Here is a 24,469-nt window from a genome sequence, read left to right as displayed (position 1 = left end):
TGTGTTGTTTCTGGTCTGGTTTTACTTTGGTAATTTAGTTTATAGAAAGTTATACAAAGCGTCAATCCATAACGCATGGAAATGGGGCATCTAGAAAATCATAGAATCAGGCTGCACAGAAGGAGGCTATTTGGCCCATCATGCTGATTCTTTGATAGGGCCACCCAGTTAGCCCCACAATCCGCTTGCTGTTTCCCCACAGCCTTGCATTTTTTCCCCATTTCAAGTGTATGTTCATTTCACTTTTAGAAAGTTGTTATTTCATTTGCTTCCACCACTCTGTCAGGCAGTGCAGTCCCGATCACCTGAGTTTAAAAAAACTTTCACATCTCCACCCTTTATCTTTTGCCAATTATCTTATGTCTGTGTCCACTGGTTACTGGCCCTTCCACCAGCTTCTCCTTAATTATTCTATCTAAACCTTTGATCATTTTAAACGTCTTTATTAAATCTCTTAACCTTAAGATAAAGGCGAATGCTGGAAATCTGAAACAACGACAAAAAGTGCTGGAAGAACTCAGCAGGCCAGACAGCAACTGTGGAGAGAAAGACAGAGTTAAGGTTTCAAGTCCGTATCACTCTTCCTCTTCTTAACCTTCTCTGCTCAAAGAAAATAATCCCAGTGTCTCGAGTCTCTCCACAGAACTGAAGTGTTTCATTGCTGGTAAAATTCCAGCATTTGGACTACATTCTACATCAAGAAGCAGCAAGGAGCTGTGCAGAATAAAGTTCACAGTTCACTAGGAATATCTGAGATGAGTAAAACATTGCAATAAATTGATATGTTAAATGTCGTACCGACATGAATTTTGCTGCAAATTGCAGTACTCAGTGATTTACAGGCGTAGCCCAGGTTGGATCTTTGGTCTCTCTCTGAGGGATAAGTTATATTTATAGCCATTTCCACTTAAATCATTTTATCTGTGCGGCAGAACTCCAAACTATGTTCATCACTCTTCAAGTCTTTTTTGCACCTGAACTCATTGTATCCCAGGATCTTAAAACCAGAAATCCTGAAAGCAACAATTTCTACTTACATTCGATAAAAATTGAAGCATCTTGGGGTGTTTTTCTCAGGAATGCAATCAAGAAAATTTGACACCAAAGCTTGTGTTAGGACAGATGACCAAAATCTTGGTCAAAGATGTGGGTTTTAAAGAGCGTCTAAAGAGAGGTGGAGAGGGAATTCCAGACCTTCAGATCAGGGCAGCTGAAGCCACAGCCATAATGAAGAGATTTGAAATCGGGATCAAGGGACCAGAATTGGATGAGTGCAGAGATCTCGGAGGGTCGCAGGGCTGGAGGAAGTTACAGAGATAGGGAGGGGCAAGGCCGTTGAGGTATTTGAAAACAGGGATGAGAATTTTTAAAATGGATGCATTCGTCAAGGTGACTAACTCTAAGAAAAAAACAGGGGATAGTTCACTGGGAGGGATGAGGGGGGGATGCTGACGAGTTCAGAAGATCCAGCCCAGACTCCCATCTCAGGCCTGCCTGCCCCTCTCTCCCCCTTGAGTCTGCCAGGACCCTCCTCCCCATTGGGTCTGCCCGGACAACGCCTTCTTCAGGTCCGTTGGACCCGCCCTGGGCCTGTGCCAGAACCAACCGCCGCCCTCGACTCAGGCCTGAGTACCGGACCTGACTTCGGACCAAACCACCCCCTCCCCATCCACACCAAGAGTCGGCCTCAGTGCTGCCATTATCACTGCTCGCCTAGGCCACCCCTGACCACCACCCTCCAACGCCCCTCCCGTACCCCAAATACCCACCAAAGCCAGACAACTCTCAGGGAGGAGGGTGCTGGCCAGCGCTGCTGCTCCCTTGTGGCCGAGTGTCTGTGTGTGTGCACTGTGCTGGATCTGGACTCTGTATGCACAGCAGCACATTGTGCATATGCAGACACCAAAGATGCTCAGGCAGCGCAGTCTCCTCAGTCGCTGCCCGGACTAATCTGGGACAAATGGTGTCACAGGCAGCCCACGCAGGACGTGAAGTCAAATTCTGAGACAATCCTGAAAAATCCAGGGTGGTTGGGCACGCTGGCATTGCTTGACCAGCAGCTGATGTAGAGCAACAGACACACTGGATGATGTGTGCTCGGGACTTGGTGTGTTTAAGGACATAGCCGGCAACCATGGTGATAGCAAGTGTACGGAGGGTAGAATGTGGTGGAAGGTCTGGAGTGTGTTGGAACAGTCAAGTCTAGAGATGACAAAGGCATGGATGAGGGATTCAGCAGTAGATGAGCTCAGGTGGGGGTGAATATCCAGCTCTAATATTAAAGGGTAAGGAGGTTTTGTGTTGTGGTGGTCGTGTCCCTATCTCTGAGCAAGAAGTTCTGGAGTCAACCAGCTGTGAGTTGCAGGAAGGATGGAAGATTTCCTTCCCCAAAGGGCATTAGTGAACCAGATGGGTTTTTACAGGAATCGATGATAGTTTCATGGTCACTATTACTGAGACTAAATTTCAAATCCAAATTTATTAATTGAATTTTAATTCCCCAAGCTGCTGTGGTGGGATTTGAACCGATGTCCCCAGGCCATTAAGTCTGGGCCTCTGGATTACCAGTCCAGTGACAATACCATGACACCACCATCTTCCCCCTAATGCATAACCATGGGCCAATCTAGTGGAAGCCCCATGGTTGCCAAAGCTTGGCACCTGAAGGAGGAGGAGGAAGATGAAGGCTGGTTGGAACACCAGAGACATTGGCCCTTGTGCTCTGTTTGGACTGGCCTCTGGGGCGCTGCGCTGCCCCGCCCTGCAGAGGGCGCTAACCTAGCAACCGAGGGGAGGGGGAGGAGTCACTGCCTCAACCTAACTCGCTAGGCGGCAATGATTGACGTCGGAGGTGGACGAAGGAAAAGTGGCGCCGGGCACGTGAAGTAGCCAATAGGGAGCGGAGGTGGGCGGGGCCATTGCCTGCCCGCCCCCGCCCCGCCCCCCCCCCCCGCCCCCGGCGAGGTTGGGTTGCGCGGTGGAGTGGAGGAGGAGGAGGAGGAGGAGAAGATGGCGCCGAGCTGGAACAAGCGTCCGAGTGGGAGGAAGAAAAGCAATGTCCTGAGGAACTTATACCGGCTGAAGGTACTGGAATGGGCGGCAGGACAGGCTCAGTTAACATCTGCTGATACTAAATGTGCGTTTTGCAGGGTGAAAAGCCGCCGAATAAAGCTGTAAAACTGGGATTGACTGACTGGGGGAGGAGGGAGGGACATAAACTCCAGCAAATCCTCCCCCTCACCCACAGCAACAAGCTCAGAACATCACCAAAATATCATCATTACAACCACTTTCCATACACCAGGACAACTCAAAACGATGGATGTTCATGCAATTATAATAGAAACCTGCTGCTGGTCCCCATCACCATATTATATAGATAGATATATATATATATTTTGTTGTAACTATTTATTTAAAGTGCTCCCAATTCATCACAATTGCAGGAATCAACCCTGCCAGGCTGTGTAAATGAAAAGGTTGTCTGCCCCACTGGCTTTCAGCATTCATTTCGTCCAGGCCTGTGTGTGAGAGTTTGCAAACTTGCCCACTTGCGAATTGATTTGAAATTGCATTGCCATATATCAGTGTTTGCCTATGAGATTCCTTTGTTTCCATGTTGGACACTGCTCTTTCCCACTCACCTCCCCTCACCTCACCTCACCTGAAATGGATTTACAACGAGAGTACAGAAATTTTCATGTTGGTAACCTTGATGCTTAATGTTGTGCATTGATTCCCCTCCCTCCCCTGAAATGGATTTACAATGAGAGTACAGAAATTTTCATGTTGGTAACCTTGATGTTTAATGTTGTGCATTGATTTCCCCCCTCCCTCCCTCTTATTTTTTTGAAAGCCTGTAGTGGTGTCAGGAATGGAGTGTGGTTTGGGAGCTGCTATTTCCTGCCCTCTTCACAAGCTGCAACGTGTTTGCTGCTAATCCAAAATCTTCTTTAAAATTCTGTTACAGGATGTGGGCGTCGCTGGCCGGGCCAGCGTTCATGGCTCGTCTGCCCGTGAGAAGGTGGTGGGTGGGTGGGTGGGTGGGTGGGTGAGCCGCCTTCCTGAACTGCTGCAGTCCATGTGGTGTAGGTGCACCCACGGTGCTGTTAGGGATGGAGTTCTAGGCTTTTGACCCAGTGACAGTGAAGGAACGGCGATATATTTCCAAGTCAGAATGGTGAGTGGCTTGGAGGGGAACTTTCGGGATCTCCCATGCATCTGCTGCCCTTGTCCGTCTAGTTGGGAGAGGTCACGGGTTTGGAAGGTGCTGTCGAAAGAGCCCTGGTGAGTTGCTGCAGTGCATCTTGTGGATGGTACACACTGCTGCTACTGTGTGTCGGTGGTGGAGGGAGTGAATGTTTGTGGATGGAGTGCCAACCAAGGGGACTGCTTTGTGCTGGATGGTGCTGAGCTTCTTGAGTGTTATGGGAGCTAGACTCATCCAGGTACGTGGGGAGTGTTCCAATGCACTTTTGACTGCCCATCCTAATTGCCCTTGAGAATGTGGTGGTGAGCTGCCTTCTTGAACCGCTGCAGTCCATGTGGTGTAGGTTACACCCACAGTGCTGTTAGGGAGGGAGTTCCAGGATTTTGACCCAGCGACAGTGAAGGAACGGTGATATATTTCCAAGTCAGGATGGTGAGTGACTGCTGCCCTTGACCTTCTAGATGGTAGTGGTCATGGGTTTGGAAGGCACTGTCGAAGGAACCTTGGTGAGTTCCTGCAGTGCATCTTGTAGATAGTACACTCTGCTGCTACTGTGTGTCAGTGGTGGAGGGAGTGAATGTTTGTGGATGGGGTGCCAATCAAGTGGGCTGCTTTGTCCTGGATGGTGTCAAGCTTCTTGAGTGTTGTTGCAGCTGCACTCATCCAGGCAAGTGGAGAGCATTCCATCACACTCCTGACTTGTGCCTTGTAGATAGTGGACAGGCTTTGTGGAGTCAGGAGGTGAGTTACTCACTGTAGAATTCCCAGCCTCTGACCTACTCTTGTATCTACAGTATTTATATGGCTGGTCCAGTTCAGTTTCTGCTCAGTGGTAACTCCAAGGACGTTGATAATGGGGGATTCAGCAACAGTAATGCCATTTAATGTCAAGGGGAGACAATTAGATTCTCTCTTGTTGGAGACGGTCATTGCCTGGCACGATGTGTGGCACGAATGTTACTTGCCACGTGTCAGCCCAAGCCTGGATATTGTCCAGGTCTTGCTGCACTTGGACATGGACTGCTTCAATATCTGAGGAGTCATGAATGGTGCTGAACATGGTGCAATCATCAGTGAACATCCCCACTTCTGACCTTATGATGGAAGGAAGGTCATTGATGAAGCAGCTGAAGATGGTTGGGCCTAGGACACCACCCTGAGGAACTCCTGCAGTCATGTCCTGAAGCTGAGATGATTGATCTCCAACAACTACAACCATCTTCCTTTGTGCTAGTATGACTCCAACCAGTGGAGAGTTTTCCCCCTGATTCCCATTGCTGGGGCTCCTTGATGCCACGCCAGGTCAAATGCGGCCTTGATGTCAAGAGCAGTCACTCTCACCTCGGGAGTTCAGCTCTTTTGTCCATGTTTGAACCAAGGCTGTAATGAGGTCAGAAGCTGAGTGGCTCTGGTGGAACCCAAACTGAGCATCAGTGAGCATGTTATTGCTGGGTAAGTGCAGCTTGTTAACACTGTCAGTGACACCTTCCGTCATTTTACTAATGATGGAGAGTAGACTGATGGGCAGTAATTGACCAGATTGATGACCGATTGCCTCACCTTTCAACTGATGGAAGGCACTCAACTCACTTCCACATAGTCATTGAGATGAATAGCATTGTAACATTTCAAAGGGAAGCCGGATAAACACGAGGGCGAAAGGAATAGAAGGATATGCTGATAGGATGAGAGCAGGCTTGTGTAGAGCATAAACACCAACATCTACCAGATGTATTATTCTTTCATTGGATGTGGGTGGCGCTGGCAAAGCCAGCATTAGTTGCCCATCCCTAATTGCCGTTGAACTGAACATTTCAGAGGGCAGGTAAGAGTCAACCTCATTACAATGGATCTGGAGTCACATGTAGGCCAGACCAGGTAAGGACAGCAGATTTCCTTCCTAAAGGACATTAGTGAACCAGGTGGGTTTTTAGGACAATTGATGAAAGTTTCATGGTCATCATTACCAAGACCAGTGTTTATGCCAGATTTCAGATTTATTAATTGAATTTAAATTCCACCAGCTGTCGTGGTGGGATTTGAACCTGTATCCCAAGGGCATTAGTCTAGGTCTCTGGATTACTAGTCCAGTGACATTATCACTATGTCACCATCTCCCCCTCTCCTGTTTCTGCGCTGCAGCCACTAATGTTACTCGCAGAAGGGAAAAGCTTTGAAAGTTGACTATTAAGTGTCATTACTAGAACATATCCTAGATATTTCCAGCACTGTTTGCCTTGTAAACAGCAGTTTTATTCCATGAAGTAAGGGAGGACATTGTGTAGTTCAGTAACACTTAATATTCCTCTCATTGTTGTATTATATCATATCCTGGTCAACTTGGCTCAGTTGGTAGCAATCTGGATTGAACATTTTGAGTCATAACTACACAATTTGAGTTAGCTAACATTGCATTGCAGTACAAAGGGAGTGCTACATTATCAGAGCTGCTGTCTTTCACAAGAATCATTGAACTACTTGATGCTAACGTTTAAGAACAAGGTGCCCTGATCAACATTTTTCTCTTAAACTAACGATTGGTGGTACTGGTTATTTGGTTGGTTATTTGTGTCACGGCTGTTAGTGGAATGTTGCTGATGGAGAATGGCTGCCGTGGTTGTTTCTACAAGAAGTGTCTGCACTTCAAAAAGGAATCCATTGTGTAACCTGCCACAACAATGCAATTATTAGGAACTGAATCGTGCAGTGAGTTTGTAAACAGTAGTTCACCCCTGGAATATGTGAAAGTATCTTCTGTGTAAAATGAGTTTGGGTTGTTTCAGTGTAGTTCCTAATTAATATGCAACTACAGCCCAGAATTGTCCCTAATTTAGCATGAATAGGCACTGTCACTGAGATTGTATGGTGTAAAAATGAGAAAAGTGCCATGTGTCAACAATTGGGAGGGGGACATGTTTGGAGTTAAGTTTTCAAGTGCTCTCCTTTTTTAAATTCATTTTTAAGAGCAGGAGAGTTCTCCCTGGTGTCCTGGCCAATATTTATCTCAACCAATTCCCTGAAACAGATTATCTGGTCGTTATCATATTGCAGTTCTGGGAGCTTGCTGTGCCTGCACTGCTTAACATCAGTGACTACACTTCAAAAGAATTCCATTGGCTGTGAAATGTTTTGGGACATCCTGAGGCTGTGAAAAGTGCTATATAAATGCAGGTCTGCTTTACTCTTTTTATTTTCCAATCCTCTCCTTTGCTGGGTCAATGACCTTCTCGACTCTCTCCCTGTTTAAATTTTCACCCTTCAATATGTAGAGAATTTTCTGGAATTATAACTTTTTGATAAACGAATTGGTAAAAAATGTAGCGGCCTTTCCCAGACCTATTTAAGAGTGAGGAGTTGATGATTGAGGTGCTCTTCGTGGATTAAGCTTTCTCACAGAATGATAAATTTATCTCACACTTGTAGTGGTTCTTAAAACAGGTTTTAATGGGCTTGGCAAATTAAGAAGGCACTTAATTTAGTCTAACAACCGGGACATGTATATTCTGACACAGACTTTGCAGCAGGGAATGTTTCGTGGCATTGTTGGGATGCTCTAGGGGCCTGTACTTCCCTCACTCTAATTAAATTCATTAATTAAAAGTCGAGCCTATAGGGATCTTTCTGACCAATTCTGTTTTCTCACGCGAATTCTAGAACAGGAGAGTGTTATAGAGAGTAGTGGGCGGACAACCTGATCCTAGTTTCAACTTAGCTGAATTGTGGGTCAAGCTTCCGATTATCACAGCCTTTCCAGCAGTTTGAGTTAGGTGAAGTGAAGCGAGATTGCAGTAAATGTGAAGTGTCAAACCTTTTGAAACCAGTCCTTGTCCAAACCAATACCCATTGTCACGCGGTTCTTTCTCGGCCAGAAACACATATGTTACCTTTTTCTCTCTCTCACAGATAACTGGGCAGTTCTCTCATCGAATGTTCCAAAATTTGCCTCCCATTCTTTGCGTTCCACTGAAGAACATTGTGGACGATGATTTTTTACTAGCTGGGTACGTAAATCATTTCCTGACCTTTTTATGTAAGAAGAGTTTGGTTCATTCATTGATTTAACTTGAAAATAATGTTAGGCCCAAGCCATTGCCCTTATTCTCTGGGGTATTAGTGTATGTGTCTCTGCATACGAACATATGAATTAGGAACAGGAGTAGGCCTCGGCCTCCTGAGCCTGCTCTACCATTCAATAAGATCGTGCCTGATCTGGTTGTAACCTCAACCCCACATTTCTGCCTACCCCTGATAACCTTTCACCCCCTTGTTAATCAAGAATCTATCTAGTTCTGCCTTAAGAATATTCAAAGACTTTGCTTCCACCGCCTTTTCAGGAAGAGAGCTCCAAAGACTCTTAACCCCCTGAGAAAAAATTTCTCCTCATCCCTGTCTTAAATGAGCGACCCCTTATTTTTAAACAGTGACCCCTAGTTCTAGATTCTCCCACAAGAAGAAGCATCCTCTCCACATCCACCCTGTCAAGATCTCTCAGGATCTTAAAGGTTTCAATCAAGTCGCCTCATACTCTTCAAAGTTCCTGTAGATACAAGCCTAACATAATACGAAATAGGAGCAGAAGTAGGCCATTCGGCCCCTCGAGCCTACTCCGCCATTCAAGAAGATCATGGCTGATCTGTTTGAGTTTCAAATTCCACATTCTCATCTACCCCCGATAACCTTTGATTCTCTTGCCTAACGAGAAGCTTCCCATCTCCACCATAAAAATATTCAACGACCCTGCCTCCACTGCCCGACCTTTCCTCAATAAGACAATCCACCCATTCGTGGTATTTGTCTAGTAAACCTCTGAACAGCTAACGCATTTACGTTGTTCCTCAAAAAAGGAAGCCAATGCTGTACACAGTACTCCAGATGTGTTCTCACCAGTGTCCTGTACAATTGAAGCATAACCTCCTACTTTTGTAATCAATTCCCCTCACAATAAATGATAACATTCTATTAGTTTTCCTAATTACTTGCTGTACTTGCGTGCTAGCCTTTTGTGATATTTGCACCGGGACATCCAGATCCTTCTGCACCTCAGAGATCTGCAATCTCTCGCCATTTAGATAATATACTTCTTTTTTTATTCTTCCTGCCAAAATGGACAATTTCACATTTTCCCACATTATACTCCATTTGCCAGATCTTTGCCCACTCACTTAACATATCTATGTCCCTTTGTAGCCTCCTCATGTCCTCTTCACAATTTACTTTCTTACCTATCTATGTGTCATCAGCAAATTTAGCAACCATTCCTTCGGTCCCTTCATCCAAGTCATTTATATAAATTGTAAAAAGTTGAGACCCCAGCACTGATCCCTGTGGCACACCACTTGTCACATCCTGCCAATCAGAAAAGACCCATTTATGCCAACCCTCTGCTTCCTGTTAGCTAGCCAACCTTCTATCCATGCCAATATGTTACCCCCTATACTATGAGCTTTTATTTTCTACAGTAACCTTTGATGTGGCACTTTATCAAATGCCTTCTGGAAATCTAAGTATAGCACATCCACCAGTTCCCCTTTATCCACAGCACATGTAACTCCTTCAAAGAACTCCAATAAATTGGTCAAATATGATTTCCCTTTCACAAAAGCATGTTGACTCTGCCTGATTGCATTGATTTTTTTCTAAGTAACCTGCTATAACATCTTTAATAATAGCTTCTAACATTTTCGCTATGACAAATGTTAAGCTAAATGGCCTATAGTTTCCTGCTTTCAGTCTCCCTTTTTGAATAAAGGAGTTACATTTGCTAATTTCCAATCTAATGGAACCTTTTCCGAATCTAGGGAGTTTTGGAAAATTAAAATCAATGTATCAATTATCTCACTAGCCACTTCTTTCAAGACCTTAGGGTGAAGCCCATCCAGAGCCAAGGGATTTGTCAGCCCGCAGCACCAACAATTTGCTAAATAACATTGCACCATTCTGCAGGGGTATCAACCCTTAATTTTAAGCAGCCTCATGCCAGTTCTAAAATAGAGGAGAGAGCATTTTTCAGACAAATGCATTGTGTTATGCTCTAGAATCCCACTGCTAATGTGTAGGCCCAGACAACATGTAGTGAATATACTAGTCTCTCTAGTATTTGGCTCTGAACGTCACGATTAATTTTATCACACTACTCGTGTGGCGTAAAAGTTTCTGAACGGAATGTTTTTCACTTATTGAGTGGGCCCATTGAAACCGCAGACAGTTTTATAAAGGTAACATGCAATGTTGTCATTACTCGATTTCCCTTAACAAATCTCTCCAAAGCTGCGCTCTGGGTTGGTGACAAGCAACAGTCTGTAGCTTATTAACAGGTGGTTGTGGCAGCATTATAATGTTCTGGTGGTCTGTTGCATATTTACAGGACAATTGCACCCTAACTCTGACACACCTCAGTCTAATTTAACTCAGCTACTCATAACGTAGAACTGTTTGTTTGAAGTAATGAGCTGAACTGTTTCCTTGAGGCTCAGAGAATTTGGCTAATAGGTAAGTAGGAACAGGAGGAGGTTATTCAGCCCCTTGAGCCTATTTCATCATTCAGTTGGATCATGGCTGACCTGGTTAAGCGAGCCCTGCAAATCAGGAAGATGCCAGTTTCAATTCCTGGTCTTTGGCCTGAGCTGAGTTAGCTGATCTCATTGGGTAGTAGTACAGAAACTGGAATAGGGCTCAGTTCCGCTAGGTTAGGGAGAGGGAAATTCTACCTTTTCTTAATGCACAATGCAATGACTACTGCGGGGGTACATGACTTTACACTGTATGAGGATAAGAACAGTTTCAACTGTGATCCACTAACTGCTCCCCCTCCCCCACAGCCCCCACACAATACAGTGATGAGATTTGTCAAGAAAGGACGAGTGGAGGAAGTGCGGTCTTGCTTCTCATTCCCTGGGCAAAGTACAAAAGGCAAACTGTGTCTATGGAGCTGTTTCTAAGCAAACAACCGGTGATTTCAGGAGAGGAGGAGAAAAACTAGGCAGTCCCCAAAATAATAATGCTCGAATTTAATGAGTGAATTTCATAAGTATCTGAATGTTTTGTTGAATTTTGCAGTTCTAAAAATCTTCTACTAACCAGGAATTGTTACCGTCGTTTTTACTTTCTACTGTTTAATATCTTTCCATAATTTCCTTTTCCCTTCCCTTGTCACAGCCACATATTCCTTGGCTTTACAAAATGCGGTAGGTATGTGCTGTCCTACACCAGGGATGTGCCAGAGCAGGATATTGACGAGTTACCATACTATGTGTATTACCTGTACTGGTGGAAGTTCAACATTCATGACAAGTTGAAAAAGGTGAGTACCAAAGACTGAATTCCTTGTGAATAGAGAACACATCCTTGGATTGGGCATCGTTCCTTTTCTTTCTCGTCTGTTGGTATTGCGTTCTATCAATTTTCGTTTCTCAACAACTTGCCTTTAACATATTAAAAGTTCACAGGCACTTCACAGGAGCGATTATCAAACAAAATTGGATATCGGGCCACATAAGGAGATGCTAAGACAGATGATGAAAAGCTTGGTGAGGAGATGGGTTTTAAGAAGTGTCTTAAAGAAGGAGAGTGAGGTAGAGACACTGAGAGGTCTAGGGAGGGAATTCCAGAGCTTAGGGCCCAGAAACTGTAAACACGGCTGCCACTGTTGTAGCAATGGGTATCCACAAAATGCTGAAGCTGGAGGAGTGGAACGATCTCAGGGTTGTATGATTGGAGGGGGTCGCAGAGACAGGGAATGAAAGAAAGTGACACCCTGCCTCTGATTCCTTGTGCCATGTCTTTCAGAGGAGGCTAGCCTGCTTGTGTGTAGCTCATAACTCTCACTCAGGGAGGAGTAGAGGCTGGTGCCTGGCGGACTAGGCATCTTCCCGGCACATGTTGACCTAAAGGAGAAAGTGACCTCCATTTCAAACAAATACAAATACGCTCATTCTCTCTCTCACATGCTACACGTGTGTACGCGTGGGTACACGCGCGCACGCACACACGTACATACACTCACTATACTTAAATCCATACTCATTTTTAGTAGGATACTCTACAAGAGAAAAAAAATGTTTTAATCCATTTTTCGTTGAACTTTAGGTGAGGCAAGTGCATCTCTTCAAAGATCAGGAAGTGTACAGTGACTTGTATCTAACGGTGTGTGAATGGCCAAGCGACCCCTCAAAGCTTATTGTATTTGGGTTCAAGTAAGTATTGTTCTACAGCTTGTTCTGCCATTCAATTAGATCCTGGCTAATCTTAACTCCATCTACCCACCTTGTTTCTGTATTCCTTGGTACCCTTTGCTAACAAAAAAACTATCAATCTCAGGTTGTAAATTTTCAGTTGATGTGTGTTATGGAGGAGACGAGTCTGCTTGTGTGTAGCTCGTAACTTGCATACAGGGAGGGGTAGAGGCTGGTCTCAACAGCTTTCTGGGGGAAGAGTGTTCCAGATTTCCAATACCCTTTGTATGAAGATGTGCATCCTGACATCATCCCTGAATGGCCTAGGTCTAATTTCATGGTTCTGGACTCACCATCACCAACGGAGGAAATAGTTTCTCTCTCTTTACCTATTAATCTTATTTAATCATCTTAAACCTAATCATTTTGATCAATGAGATCACCTCTTAATCATCTATATTCGAGGGACTATAAGATCTATGTACCCTATCCTCTTGATTTAACCCTTTTAGCCATGTGCTGCACCCCCTCCAAGGCCGATATATCCTCCCTGAAGTCCGGTGCTTTGAACTGAATGAAATACTCAAAATGTCTGCTTCGACTTTATAAATGGAAATGTCATTTAAGTAGGTTGGTGTTCCCATCCTGTTGAGAAGTTACTTCTCTGAAAATTTTCAACCCCCTTAACTCCTGCAGCAAAAATTGCTGAGTTTTGTAGTCAGTTGTCAAATTGACTCAGTGGGTAGCACTCCCACCTCGGAGTCAGAAAGTTGTGGGTTCAAGTCCCACCCCGGAGACTTGAGCACACAAATTAACCGAGCCATTAAACCACAGCTCCACCCGCTTAATGTTGATGTATTTAGCATTGTCTGAAGGAGGGAGTTACTCTTGTGCTCTTGTAAATATTTCTTCCTGAACCAACACCACCTAAAACTTTATTGCTATTTGTAGGATCTTGTTGTTCTGTCTTTTTTTTCTTCAAAAGACAGTTTAATTTTTTTCCCCTTTCTAGTTTTACCCTGTGCCGTGGACTTTGTTCCACTTTCAGCTGCTGAAAGATGTGTGGGTGACTCACTTCTGCTTGTTATGAGTGTTAGTCCCAGGATGAGGAGGAGGAGGGTGGGCGGAGTCTTTGTTCTTCCTGCAACCAAGTTGTTTTTAATATAATATTCTGACCTCAAATGAAAATGTAATTCAGTCTCTTTTTAATCCAGCATTCGCTCAGTGAATGATCTGCTGATAAACATGGTGATGAGTGATGAGAATGATCGAGATATTTATATTACAACAGTTGCTACACCGCCGTTTGCGTTCTGTCCTGACTGTAAGGACATGGCTTTGCTTAGCACAGGTATGAAAGAAGATTTTTTTTTCCCAGTTGCATGTGTGTTCAAGCTGTATTATTTCACATTGCACAGACCTAACTTGCTGTTGTGTGCTTTACAGATGAGCAGAATGCCTACTGTCTACAGCATGGCTTCATGCTTCACACAAAGTACCAGGTGGTCTATCCCTTCCCCACGTTTCAGCCTGCCTTTCAGCTCAAGAAAGATGGAGTGGTGTTACTCAACACCAGCTACTCACTGGTAGCCTGTGCAATATCTGTAAACACAGCAGGTAATGCTCCAACCAGTCATTGTTCATTTGGGAACCTAGCTAGTATGTGTGAGTGGGCTAGTCACACTTGGAGAGAAGGGAGGATATTTGGTTCAAATTATTTTCATCCAGGCAGAAATCTATTCAACCTACCTCCCCCATCACTGGAGCAGCCTCCCCTCCACTACTGGATCTGGATGCATGAATAAGGGTCAGCCATGGCTCAGTGCTAATTCTTTAGAAAATCATAGATTCAAATCCCACTCCAGAGACTTGAGGGCAAAATCTAAGCTGACACTGCCAGTGCAGTACTGAATGGTGTTGGTGATGCCATCTTTTGGATGCAATGTTAAAACCAGGCCCTTCTGCTATCTCAGATCTCATGGCATTATTGAAAGAAGAACAGAGGAGCTCTCCCTGGTGTCCTGGGCAATGGGTATCCATCAGCCAACATCACTTCAAAAAGAAAATGACTATCTTGCCATTATTATCACATTGGTGTTCGTGGGAGCTTGCTGTGCACAAATTGGCTGCTGCATTTCCTGCAATACAACAGTGACTACACTTCAAAAAGCACTTAATTGGCTGTAAAACACTTTGTGATGTTCTGAGGTTGTCAAGGTGTAGCTTTTTGTAGAGGAGCATCACAGTCACTTATTTTTAATGCACTAACACCTCTCTGCTGTACTCTGACTCCCTCATAATAATTATCAATACTTTGCAAATTTTCTCTCTAATGAATCTCAGCGTCCAGATATAAATACTCTCTCTCCCTATTGGGCATTTTAACAGTGTCCAGTCATGTCCTCACCGTGCTCACCATGTCCTCTCGCACATCGTCCCATCACAGTCAATGGATTTCCCAACTCAAATCCAGGGCCATAGGGATTAATTGTAACCCCATAAACTGTCACCTTCAGCTGATGTCAACTAACTCGGCAATGATGGTGACATTCAGCTAGAAGGTCTTTCTGATTGATAAAAATAGTGAGCAGGAAAAGAGCAGGTGGTCCATCAAGCCTGCTCCATGTTTGTGCTGGCTGGAGCATCTTGACCAGATTCTTCCTGCCCTTCCCACTGCTGCATGGAATCTCCTGGGAAAGACAGATAACTAGAGAAAAACTCAGGACCAACGAGGAGGAAAATTCCTGTCAGGGCACTCAGAACCCACAGTCACCATGCATGTGTTTTTATAACAAAACCTGCGCACGGCCTTGACCAACAATTCTTCCAATTCAGATTTGTTTAATTGCTATCCTGTTTTGGTTTTCTGTGTGTTTCAGGTGAGAAAGGACAGATTCTGTACAGCAAGAGCGGTGAAAACACTGCACCTCCCGGTCACTGTGAGCTGGATCCTAGTCGAAGTTCGCCATTAATGGACATGTCCAGTTATTCGCAGTGTGAAGGTGCGAATCACCCTTCATCCAGCCACGGAGTGCCAGACTGCCTCTTACACAAAGCTGACACTAACAGCCACGCGCACACTGAAAACTGCCCTGAGGAAATGCTGAGCTGGGAATTTAAAAGCTCTAAGCATGCAGTACTGGCAGCGTGTCACCATGCCCAATGTGACCGATCTTCCGCCACAGGTAAAGCGAAGGAGTTTGCAGCTGACATTTTCAGGCGAGCCAGAGCTGCTACAAGCACCACAGAAGCATCGTGTAGTTTGAACGAAGCTTTAACCAAACCAAAGGAAGGTGCCCCACAAGGGCTACTCACAGAAGACTGCCACAAGGCCCTAAATACACAAGGAAGTGAGACTTCTGATTTCGCACTCTCCTCTTGTTCTTCCGAAGCAAAGTTAGAGATTCAGTGTTCTAGTTGTGTTGCAGATCCCTCTGATTCTGCCTTGAACTCCAAGCATTCACCTTCACTTGTATTAGGGTGCACCTGTACAGCACCAGGGAAACCTGCACTGGATAATGGTATATCATCTGCTGCTAAACTGAGAACTGAAATGGCAAGCGAGTTAGTTCAGAGTGAGTCAGGCACAATGGACAGTACTGCCAGTCAACATGAAACTGCACAAACAGACCCCGGTTACGTGAACTACATAAAGCTGCACTATGTTCTGGAACCTTCTGGCATGCCTGCAGATGATGATGGTGAGTTAGGTAGAATTGCTAAGAAATTGGTCACGCCTCAATTTTTGGTTGTCACTGTGCTGTTTGCTTCATAATTTACAATAATCCTGTGACACTGCACTGGCCTTAGCTGCTTTCCTTATCCCAAGGAACTTTTCTCAACTCTTCCTGTGTAATGTGCCCAATTTCGCCAAAAGGGGGATTGGCAGAGGACTTGATCTCAGGTACTTACACTCGTCACTTTGGCATTGGATATTGGATAATGCTTAGAAACCAGCAAGGTTGTCCTTTGGTGATTGTGAGCATTAATCAAATCCCTTGTAATTCCTAAGTTTATTCTTCTCCCAATTGAATCATCACCATTGTGTATCAGTGTGTATCACACCTTCCTGAGACATTCTAGAGACTTGAACACATAAATGAAGATGACATATCAGTGTGGTACTGCAGTCATGCTACATTGTCAGAGGTGCTGCATTTCAAATGAGACAGTTAACTGAGATCCAATCTGCCTGTTCGGGGGGACACAAAAGACCCCATATCACTTTTTCAGTGAAGCTCCAGTGACCACGTGATGGGGCGCTTTCTGTACCATCAGAGCAGGTTCTGGTCAACCACCCTGCTGCTATTTATGGGATTTTGCTATGCATAATTTGATGACCATGTTTCGCTACATCAGCAATTGCAGTTAAAGTTCTTCATTCACTAGGATGTGCTCTGGGATGTGAAAAGTGTTATGCAAATGATTTTTTTTAGGTGGGTGGATAAGGCATATTATTTCAGAGCCAGTTCCTGGTTGAATCTCCTAACTCAAAGCAGGCTGCAATTTCCCCTTGACAAACACTGACCGGCCCCAGGCTGGGAAGAACAGCATTCTCTCTGTCTCTAATGTAGATTTTAGAATTTCCAGATTTGTTGGGTTTTGTTTTTTTTAAACGATTTTTGAAATTCTTGTGATGTTGTGCTGATTGAGGTGCTGCTGCTTGGGACAGTTCTTTTCAAGAACCAAAGATGAACACCTGGACGATGTTCCCCCTAACTCCTGTTTGCTGCGTATGGTCGGCTTGTTGCATCGCATGGTCTCTTTAAGGCTGATGCGCTGCCCGACTGTTGTTTGTGGGCAGCATATTCCTAGTCACTGCGTGGCTACACCACCTGGGGGGATGTTGCTCAGAAACATCTTGAAAACAGAGCAAAAGCGCTGCTCCTGCACCAGTAATCTTGAACGAGGCTGTCCATCTGTCGTTGAGTTGAGGACAGTTTTGTGTTAATCAGGAAACGTGCTGAGACAGGTCAAACCCATTTAACAATTACTGCCGAGAAACATTCATCCTGTCGTACTGGTCTGAATTTGAACTCTGGTCTGAACTCTAAACGCCAGTATTTTCACCCACTCTTTGGTCTACTCTTTCCACCTATCCCAGACCAGGCCTTGAAGTCCGCAAGTAACCTAATTCTGCACTATGATTCGATTTCCCCTTTCTCCACACTTAATTTTATCTCTTCTTTTGTTGATCTCAACCCTACTTGCCACCATATTCCCAAATCCCATCTGTTTCCAGAAATGATCCCGTTTATGCCCTGTATCTGTAATGCTGGTAATAATGTTTCCCGATAATTTTCTCAGCTACAGTTTGTAGGAAATAATTGAGTTTTCTGTTCAGTTTTAGTTTTTAAACTTTTCTGCAGTGTTAGTGATTCTGGGACAATGTCACCATTCAGTTAAAAACTGTTGCTGCTAGGCTAGGCAGCTCTACTTTGTTAAATCAGTGAAAGAGTAAATTTTGCAAGCCTGCTGTCCATTAACAGATAGATTATCACTTCATCTTCCATCTGGGTGGGAACCATGTTCTTGTGGGTGTCTGTGCTGAAAATGCCTTCACTCCCAGTGCAGTACAGCAGTGACAGTGTGATCGGGTAGCTTCCATTGCCAGTGTTGCCTCGTCTTCCAATTGTGCAATTCTGACACAAGTAGATGGAACTTTGCTCGTTTGCATTATTACATCATTAATATTTGCGCAGTGTTAAATCGAAGGATTAAGTTGAGGAAAGTGTCGCTTTTTTTATATAGAGAAAAAAAATGCTCACTAAATTTTGTGATTGTGGATCTTGAAGGATTTAATCTTGCAACCGTCGATAATTAGTTTGCTGCTCCTAGAGGAACTTGATGATGGGAGACTAAAACAGATCTTGTTTCCCACAGGATATGATGATAAGATCTCACTGCATTTTGTAGTGACTGACCTGAGGGGAAGGAATTTGAAACCTGTTAAAGAAAGTGCTTCATATCAGGTAACTTAACCCACTTGCAACGTAACCCTTTCTGGCTGAGAAGGGGACAAACCGGTTATCGTGGCACTGTACTGGGTTGCCAACAGCCACAAGGTTTTCACTGACTGTATTGTTTAGCAACCTGGGTGTTGTCACTGTGATTTTAACAGTGGAATGTACAATATTGAAATGTGAAAATAACTCAGCAGTGGAAGTTTCTAGATTTCATTCTTGCAAATTTGTTTGAAGACTGTCTTTTGCATTGTCTACAGTGAAGCACTGGTACTTGCAGACTATCAGTGGTGCTGGTAGGGGTAATCTGAGTTACACTATCGCAGGGCATTGAGTGCTTTAGTTTTGATGCATTTCTTTTGTAAATCTCTGAAGTAACAGCACTCTCTAAATAGCAACAATACTGCATTGTAAACACACTTCGAAACCAGATCCCCTGATTACTGGCTATTTTTGGCTGAAAGTATTAGCGCCCCATGTTATTTTTCTTCTCTTGGTGAAATAATTGAGGGCAGACTGGGATGAGTTGAGTTTGTGATTAAAACCTAGCAAATATGCTGTGTCAGTCTGCAATATTACATTATAACTCAGGCACTAATATTTACTGTTCATCATGATGATGTGCAACTTGCAGGGCGTTTGCAATAATTACCAATGCTAAGTAAACTCGATTGTATTGTATGTACATTGGTGTTTGGCACTCCTTCATTGCTGGGATTGTCAGCCTGGATTTTTGGCTGAAGTCTCTAGAGTGGGACTTGAACCCACAACTTTCTGACTCAGGTGAGAGAGCTACCCACTGAACTACAGCTGACACAGTTTGACATGTATGTGGTCTGGTAGCTATTGTCCTTAGCCAATTGTGCAGTTGAGGCTGCTCTACCGAGAGACTGCGAGGATGGATTTAAATACTTTCACTGCTTTACATTTCCATAAGGAAAAAATCTTAACGAGATGTGTGGCTAACAGAGATATGTAACTACCTTGTGCCTGGTGTCTCTCTCTACCCCTGCAACCCATCTCTTGCATCTTGTGAATTTCCAGGGCAAGTACCTGACTGTGGAGCAGCTGACGCTCGACTTTGAATATGTCATTAATGAGGTTATAAGGAATGACGCATCCTGGTCAAAGCGATACTGTTCCTTCAGTGACTATGATATTGTAATATTAGAGGTAAGTGGATTTAGACTGAAAAGCCATGTGCTTTGGACAGCCTGATGTGGGATGAATGACAGGACATGGCTTCACAGTGATTCTTCATATGGCCGCTTCATAGATTGACCCAGTCACGGGGACGTTCAGTCTGATGAACCCTAAGTGAGGAGGAAACTAGAGGCTGGGTAAGATTATTGTCAGTAAAATAAATTAGTCTCCAGACAAGAAATCAATTCCATGAAATTGAAATTGGATAAATTTGAGTCGGAAAGATTTTTAGGATTTCAGCATCATTGGTTAGTAGTCCCATTTCATTACACATGTTGCAAATTAATAGTCATGTTTTTCTTCAAATTCCAGTTTTTTATTTCTATTTTGTTTTAAACTGATGTCTCCCCTGCACCCCACACACCATTTGTGACCAGGTGAGGGGCCAGTAGTAAAGTCATTGCCAGTTCCACTCTGAAACTGTCCATAAAGGGTAGTCTAAGTGTGATCAAGAATGACTGAGATTCCAGATTTTCCTATCTTATAGGAGGTGAACGACTGGTTTCTGCTGATTCATTTCCAGGGATTTCAGCAGCTCGATATAAGAACACAAGCATTTTTGAGTAGACAGGAGACCTTGAGGCCTAACTGCCTAGCGACTTGCCACAGATCACCCCCACCTTTAACACTCTTTTAACATATTCCTCAATCCATATTCTCTGTATCGAATTGTTTCTTGGACACCTTACGTTCAAAGGCCTTATGGTGTGTGGGAAAAGTGTGTCTGTAAAAAGACTGATGATAGATTTGTACTTTCAATGCAGTTCATCTGTGCTTCTTGGCTTTTGGGACTGTCATTAACACCAGTACGATTGTGATCTGTTTCAAGGTGTGCCCTATAACCAACCACGTCATCATTAACATAGGACTGCTGCTCTTGGCATACCCTTCAGATGAAGAAGGACAAATAAGGTAAGGGAAAGTAACCTCAGAGTTTGTGCAGTTCAGCTCTGAAACAGTGTAGGCTGGACAGACCTGCCTTGCACATTTCACTGAGCTGGGAAATCTGACGTTTGTTCCATTCAGGGACTTCATGGGTGGGTTCACACACTGACCTTTCAGCTCCAGCATCTGAATCCAGCACAGACTGATGAGTTGCAAGTTTTCTCGCTCTGTTGCATCTGAGGCTGCAATGTGAAATGAGTTTGGTGAGTTTGAGCCCAGTTGGTAGAGGTTCTTGCCTATACCTGTGGATTTAAAACCTCCGTTTGGCATCGATTGATGTAAAACTGGCCAGTCTGACTCGGAGTGACCACAAGGATGGCTAGGCTCAGAAAAGGTAGTGTAGGGACTTCTCTGATGGTGGACTTGGGTACTTTGTTAGGAGAGAGTTGGAGCCGCTCCACTCTATTGCTGTTTGTGTTGTACTTGACCTAAGAATTCTCAATGCTGGGATGGGAGGCTGAGTTGGGAAATTATTCTGTTCCCCAGTACAATCACCCTTTAATAACTCGATGAGCACAAATATCCCCCTCTCTTTTTCTGAGTCCTTTTTAGCATATCTAGGGATTAAAAAACTTTGTCACTGTTATGTTTTAACCTATTCCCTTGAGTGTGTAACTGGAGTTGCGGATCAATGTAAAAGTGAACTGTGTGTATATGCGTATGTGTACAAAAGCGTGCAAGTATGTATGTGTAGACAAATGCTGTTTCTCACTGTCACTATTGCAGTGTGCTTCCTACAGCTGTTCAACATAGTGAGTCATGAAAAATTAGAGATTAAAACTTGAGAACAGTGGAGTTGGGAATTGTTCAAGTATAGACACGTTTACCATAGGATACAGGTACAGATGGTAAACCCTGTCGCAATACTGTAGACTGCAGGAATTGAGGATACCACTGTGCTGTAAACAGAGTAACAACAATCTGCTTTCACAGAGCACCTTTAACATCATAAAACATCCCAATGCACATCACAGAAGCTTTAGCAAACAAAATATGACACCCACCAAACGAACATTTAGAACAGTTGACTGAAAGCTTGGTCAGGGAGGTAGATTTTAAGGAGCATCTTGGAGGAGGTGGTGAGGTTTGTCGGCGGGGGGCGGGGGGGGGGGGTGGAATTCCAGATCTTAGGGCCCAGGCATCTGAAGACACAGTCACCAATGGTGTGGAGTGATAACAGCTGGAGTTGTGTAAGAGGCCAGAACTGGAGGAGTATAGAGAGCTCAACAGTTATAGTACTGGAGGAGGTTACGGACATGAGGCTGCCCTTTTAGTCTGGGTGTGAAAATCCTACCTTCTGCACAAAGTCTCAGATATTCCTGTGAATGAGAATGGATGGAGATGCTGTGATTTATTTTAATTACCTGATGACACTGGAGTAAGTTCTGTCATGAAAATAGGTCATTTGACCCATTGAGCCTCCTCCTTTCACAGACCGTGCACACCGTGCCACTTCCATTTTATCAGCTGTTCCACATAAATATCCCCTGGGCCTCAAAGAATATCAAGCAGAATCTTTCAGCCCAGAAAAAGGCCATTTAGCCTATCATGCCTGTGCTGGCTCTTTGAAAGAGCTATCCAATTAGTTCTACCCCTCTGCTCTTTCCCTATAGCCCTGTAATTTTCTCCCTTTGAGTATATATCTAGTTGCCTTTTTGAAAGTTATTATTGAATCTGTTTCCACCACCCTTTCAGGGAATGAGTTCCAGAACTCTAGAATATGGCTCTAAATCTAAAATCTTCAACTTTGGCTAGCGACCGCACTGCAAATCTCTCAGTATGTCCCTACTACTAGCACAGGAACTGTTGTGTGCTACTGTTTAGTTATGAGTATTATACCTCTCCCTATAACCAATCCCATCTGTTAGTAAGCTGTGGTGTGTGTGTGTAACTGTGAAATACTATCAAACTCTATTACTGATTTTTCAGACCTAAGACCTATCATACTTGTTTGAAGGGCACATGGAACCTAAATACTGGCATCTTTGCAACTGTGGGAGTTGGTGACTTAACTGCTGTACAGGGGCAAACAAGGTAAGTTAAATGGTGCATTTTTCCATTAACATCTTGCACGATGAATGGAAATTTAGACTAATATTCCTTTCTCTCTCTCTCCATTTCTTTTATACAGTGGCAGTGTTTGGAGTACCTTCCGTAAAAGCTGTGTTGATATAGCAATGAGGTGGCTGGTTCCTGAAAGCACCTTCCGCAACGTCAACAGGATGACAAATGAAGCCTTGCATAAAGGTGTGCTTTAATGCTGAGGGTATACCTGGTCCTTTCTTGCATGTAAACTTATTGAAGTACAATGGTGCATGTGATCTAACCTGGAGCCGTTTGCAGGCTGCCTTCTCCCACGTCACCCACCAGGCACACAGTTCCAAGGGTCTCGAGGCCAGTTCAATTCATAGTTTGCTTGGCTGTGGGATGTTGACTGACGTGGCATGCAGTTCTGTTCCCCTCTCGCTTTCTGACTCTGCAAACCTGCAGAATTCTTGGTTTGGACAGAATTGCAGGTACTGAGTGGTGTGAAGGAGCTCCAGTTAAAACAGAAAACCCTGGGCATGTAGCTGTCATCTTGCTCCTCCTTTGAGGAAGTGCCTGGTCTACACTTGCAACTGCCGATAGAGGCATCATGAAATCGGGTGCCCTGGGTGGGAAATCCCTTTTGCGTACCCAAGCTCTGTCACTGTGTGCTGCAGTCATTTGTGATATTCCTCAGCCAGCTCCCCCTAAGTAAGGTTCATTCAGTCAGTGGCCTTGGACAAAAAGCTAGTGAGCTACATGCCGAGTTTGAGTAGCCCCACCCCGCATGTGATTTTCTGCATTCGTGTCATGCATTGCATCTTCAAAGACCAGTGCCCCACAGTGGGAAGGGAATATGGATGGACAATCACATGACACTTCAGAATGTTAGAGCCCTCTTGAACCATTTCCAGTAGCTAATAATAATCGCAGCCATTCTGATTGTGTTGGTTTTCAGTCTCGCTGGCCCGCCAGTAGTGAGTGACTGGCCTCATTATTTCAGGTTTGATTGACAGATCTGTATTGAAATCCTGGCCTCAGAACCACGTTGAACAGGACAGGAACATGGTGAATTCAATGTAAATGTTGGCTTTTCTCTAGGTCGCTCGCTGAAGCGCTTGGCGGACAGTGGGCGTAGCATGTGGATTGTTCTGTAGCAGTGACTATTACTATCGTCCATTTCACACCAACGATTTTTTTAAAAGGGAAGAATGAAGAGCCCGGGTTTCAAGAACAAAGTCAGCCGCAAATAGAATCGATGGCTTAAAAAGTTTATATTTTTTAAAGCAGCTACCTCTTCGTTCAGTTTTTTTTTTTCTCAATCATTCCTTCTCAGGCCTAACAATGAGGCCAGGCCCTTGGAGGTTTAAAAAAAAACAAACTTTGTAAAAAGTTTTTTAAAAAAACCTTCCAGGTGTGTGCAAGATATCGAATATTTTTAGGTTTTTTGAGGGTGATACATATCTCTCAACTACTGCCATCCCCCATACCAAAGTTTTGGTATCTGCATTACCTCAGCATCAAATTAGGACTTTGTTAGTTTGTGTTATGTGAATGTCTTTGAGAGACTACAGGCCACTTAACTGAAGAGTGTTCATCTTTTTTTAAACTGTAGTTTATGTCATATTTAACACTATTTAGGATCTAGTTTGAAAGTGCAAAGAGCTGGTTACATTCCTTCTTTAAATCCTCCCAGTTCATTTCTTTCTGACCAGGGACAGTATCTGTCACTGGAGGCCATGTGGACCCTGCACAGCAAGGTGAGCTTTTTCCCCCTCAGTAAAATGAACCCTGCGGCATTCTTGGTTTGGACAGAATTGCAGGTACTGAGTGGTGCAACTGTATTCCATGTTAAGCTGTTGCTGAGTATGAATGTGTTCCTCCCTGTGAATTTCAATAAAATATAGAACGAAGCTTAGTGTGAGTAGTGGTCTTTTTGGAGTTTTAACAGT

General features: G+C 44.0%; 1 protein-coding gene across 1 annotated transcript; it reads left to right on the top strand.

Moving 5' to 3' along the window:
• The first annotated feature begins 2,980 nt into the window (after positions 1-2,980).
• On the top strand, positions 2,981-24,430 carry dcaf15 (DDB1 and CUL4 associated factor 15). Its single transcript, XM_078531348.1, has 13 exons — positions 2,981-3,084; positions 8,114-8,211; positions 11,366-11,510; positions 12,296-12,402; positions 13,596-13,732; positions 13,828-13,998; positions 15,261-16,082; positions 18,265-18,353; positions 19,389-19,517; positions 20,377-20,459; positions 22,422-22,526; positions 22,624-22,739; positions 23,619-24,430. Exons 1-13 carry the CDS (start codon positions 3,010-3,012, stop codon positions 23,672-23,674), a joined length of 2,133 nt encoding a protein of 710 aa, XP_078387474.1. The 5' UTR covers positions 2,981-3,009; the 3' UTR covers positions 23,675-24,430.
• Positions 24,431-24,469: the final 39 nt, after the last annotated feature.

Source organism: Cetorhinus maximus, chromosome 28, assembly GCF_964194155.1.
Source record: "Cetorhinus maximus chromosome 28, sCetMax3.hap1.1, whole genome shotgun sequence".
Classification (NCBI taxonomy): Eukaryota; Metazoa; Chordata; class Chondrichthyes; order Lamniformes; family Cetorhinidae; genus Cetorhinus; species Cetorhinus maximus.
This window is presented reverse-complemented; position numbering and strand designations above follow the sequence as displayed.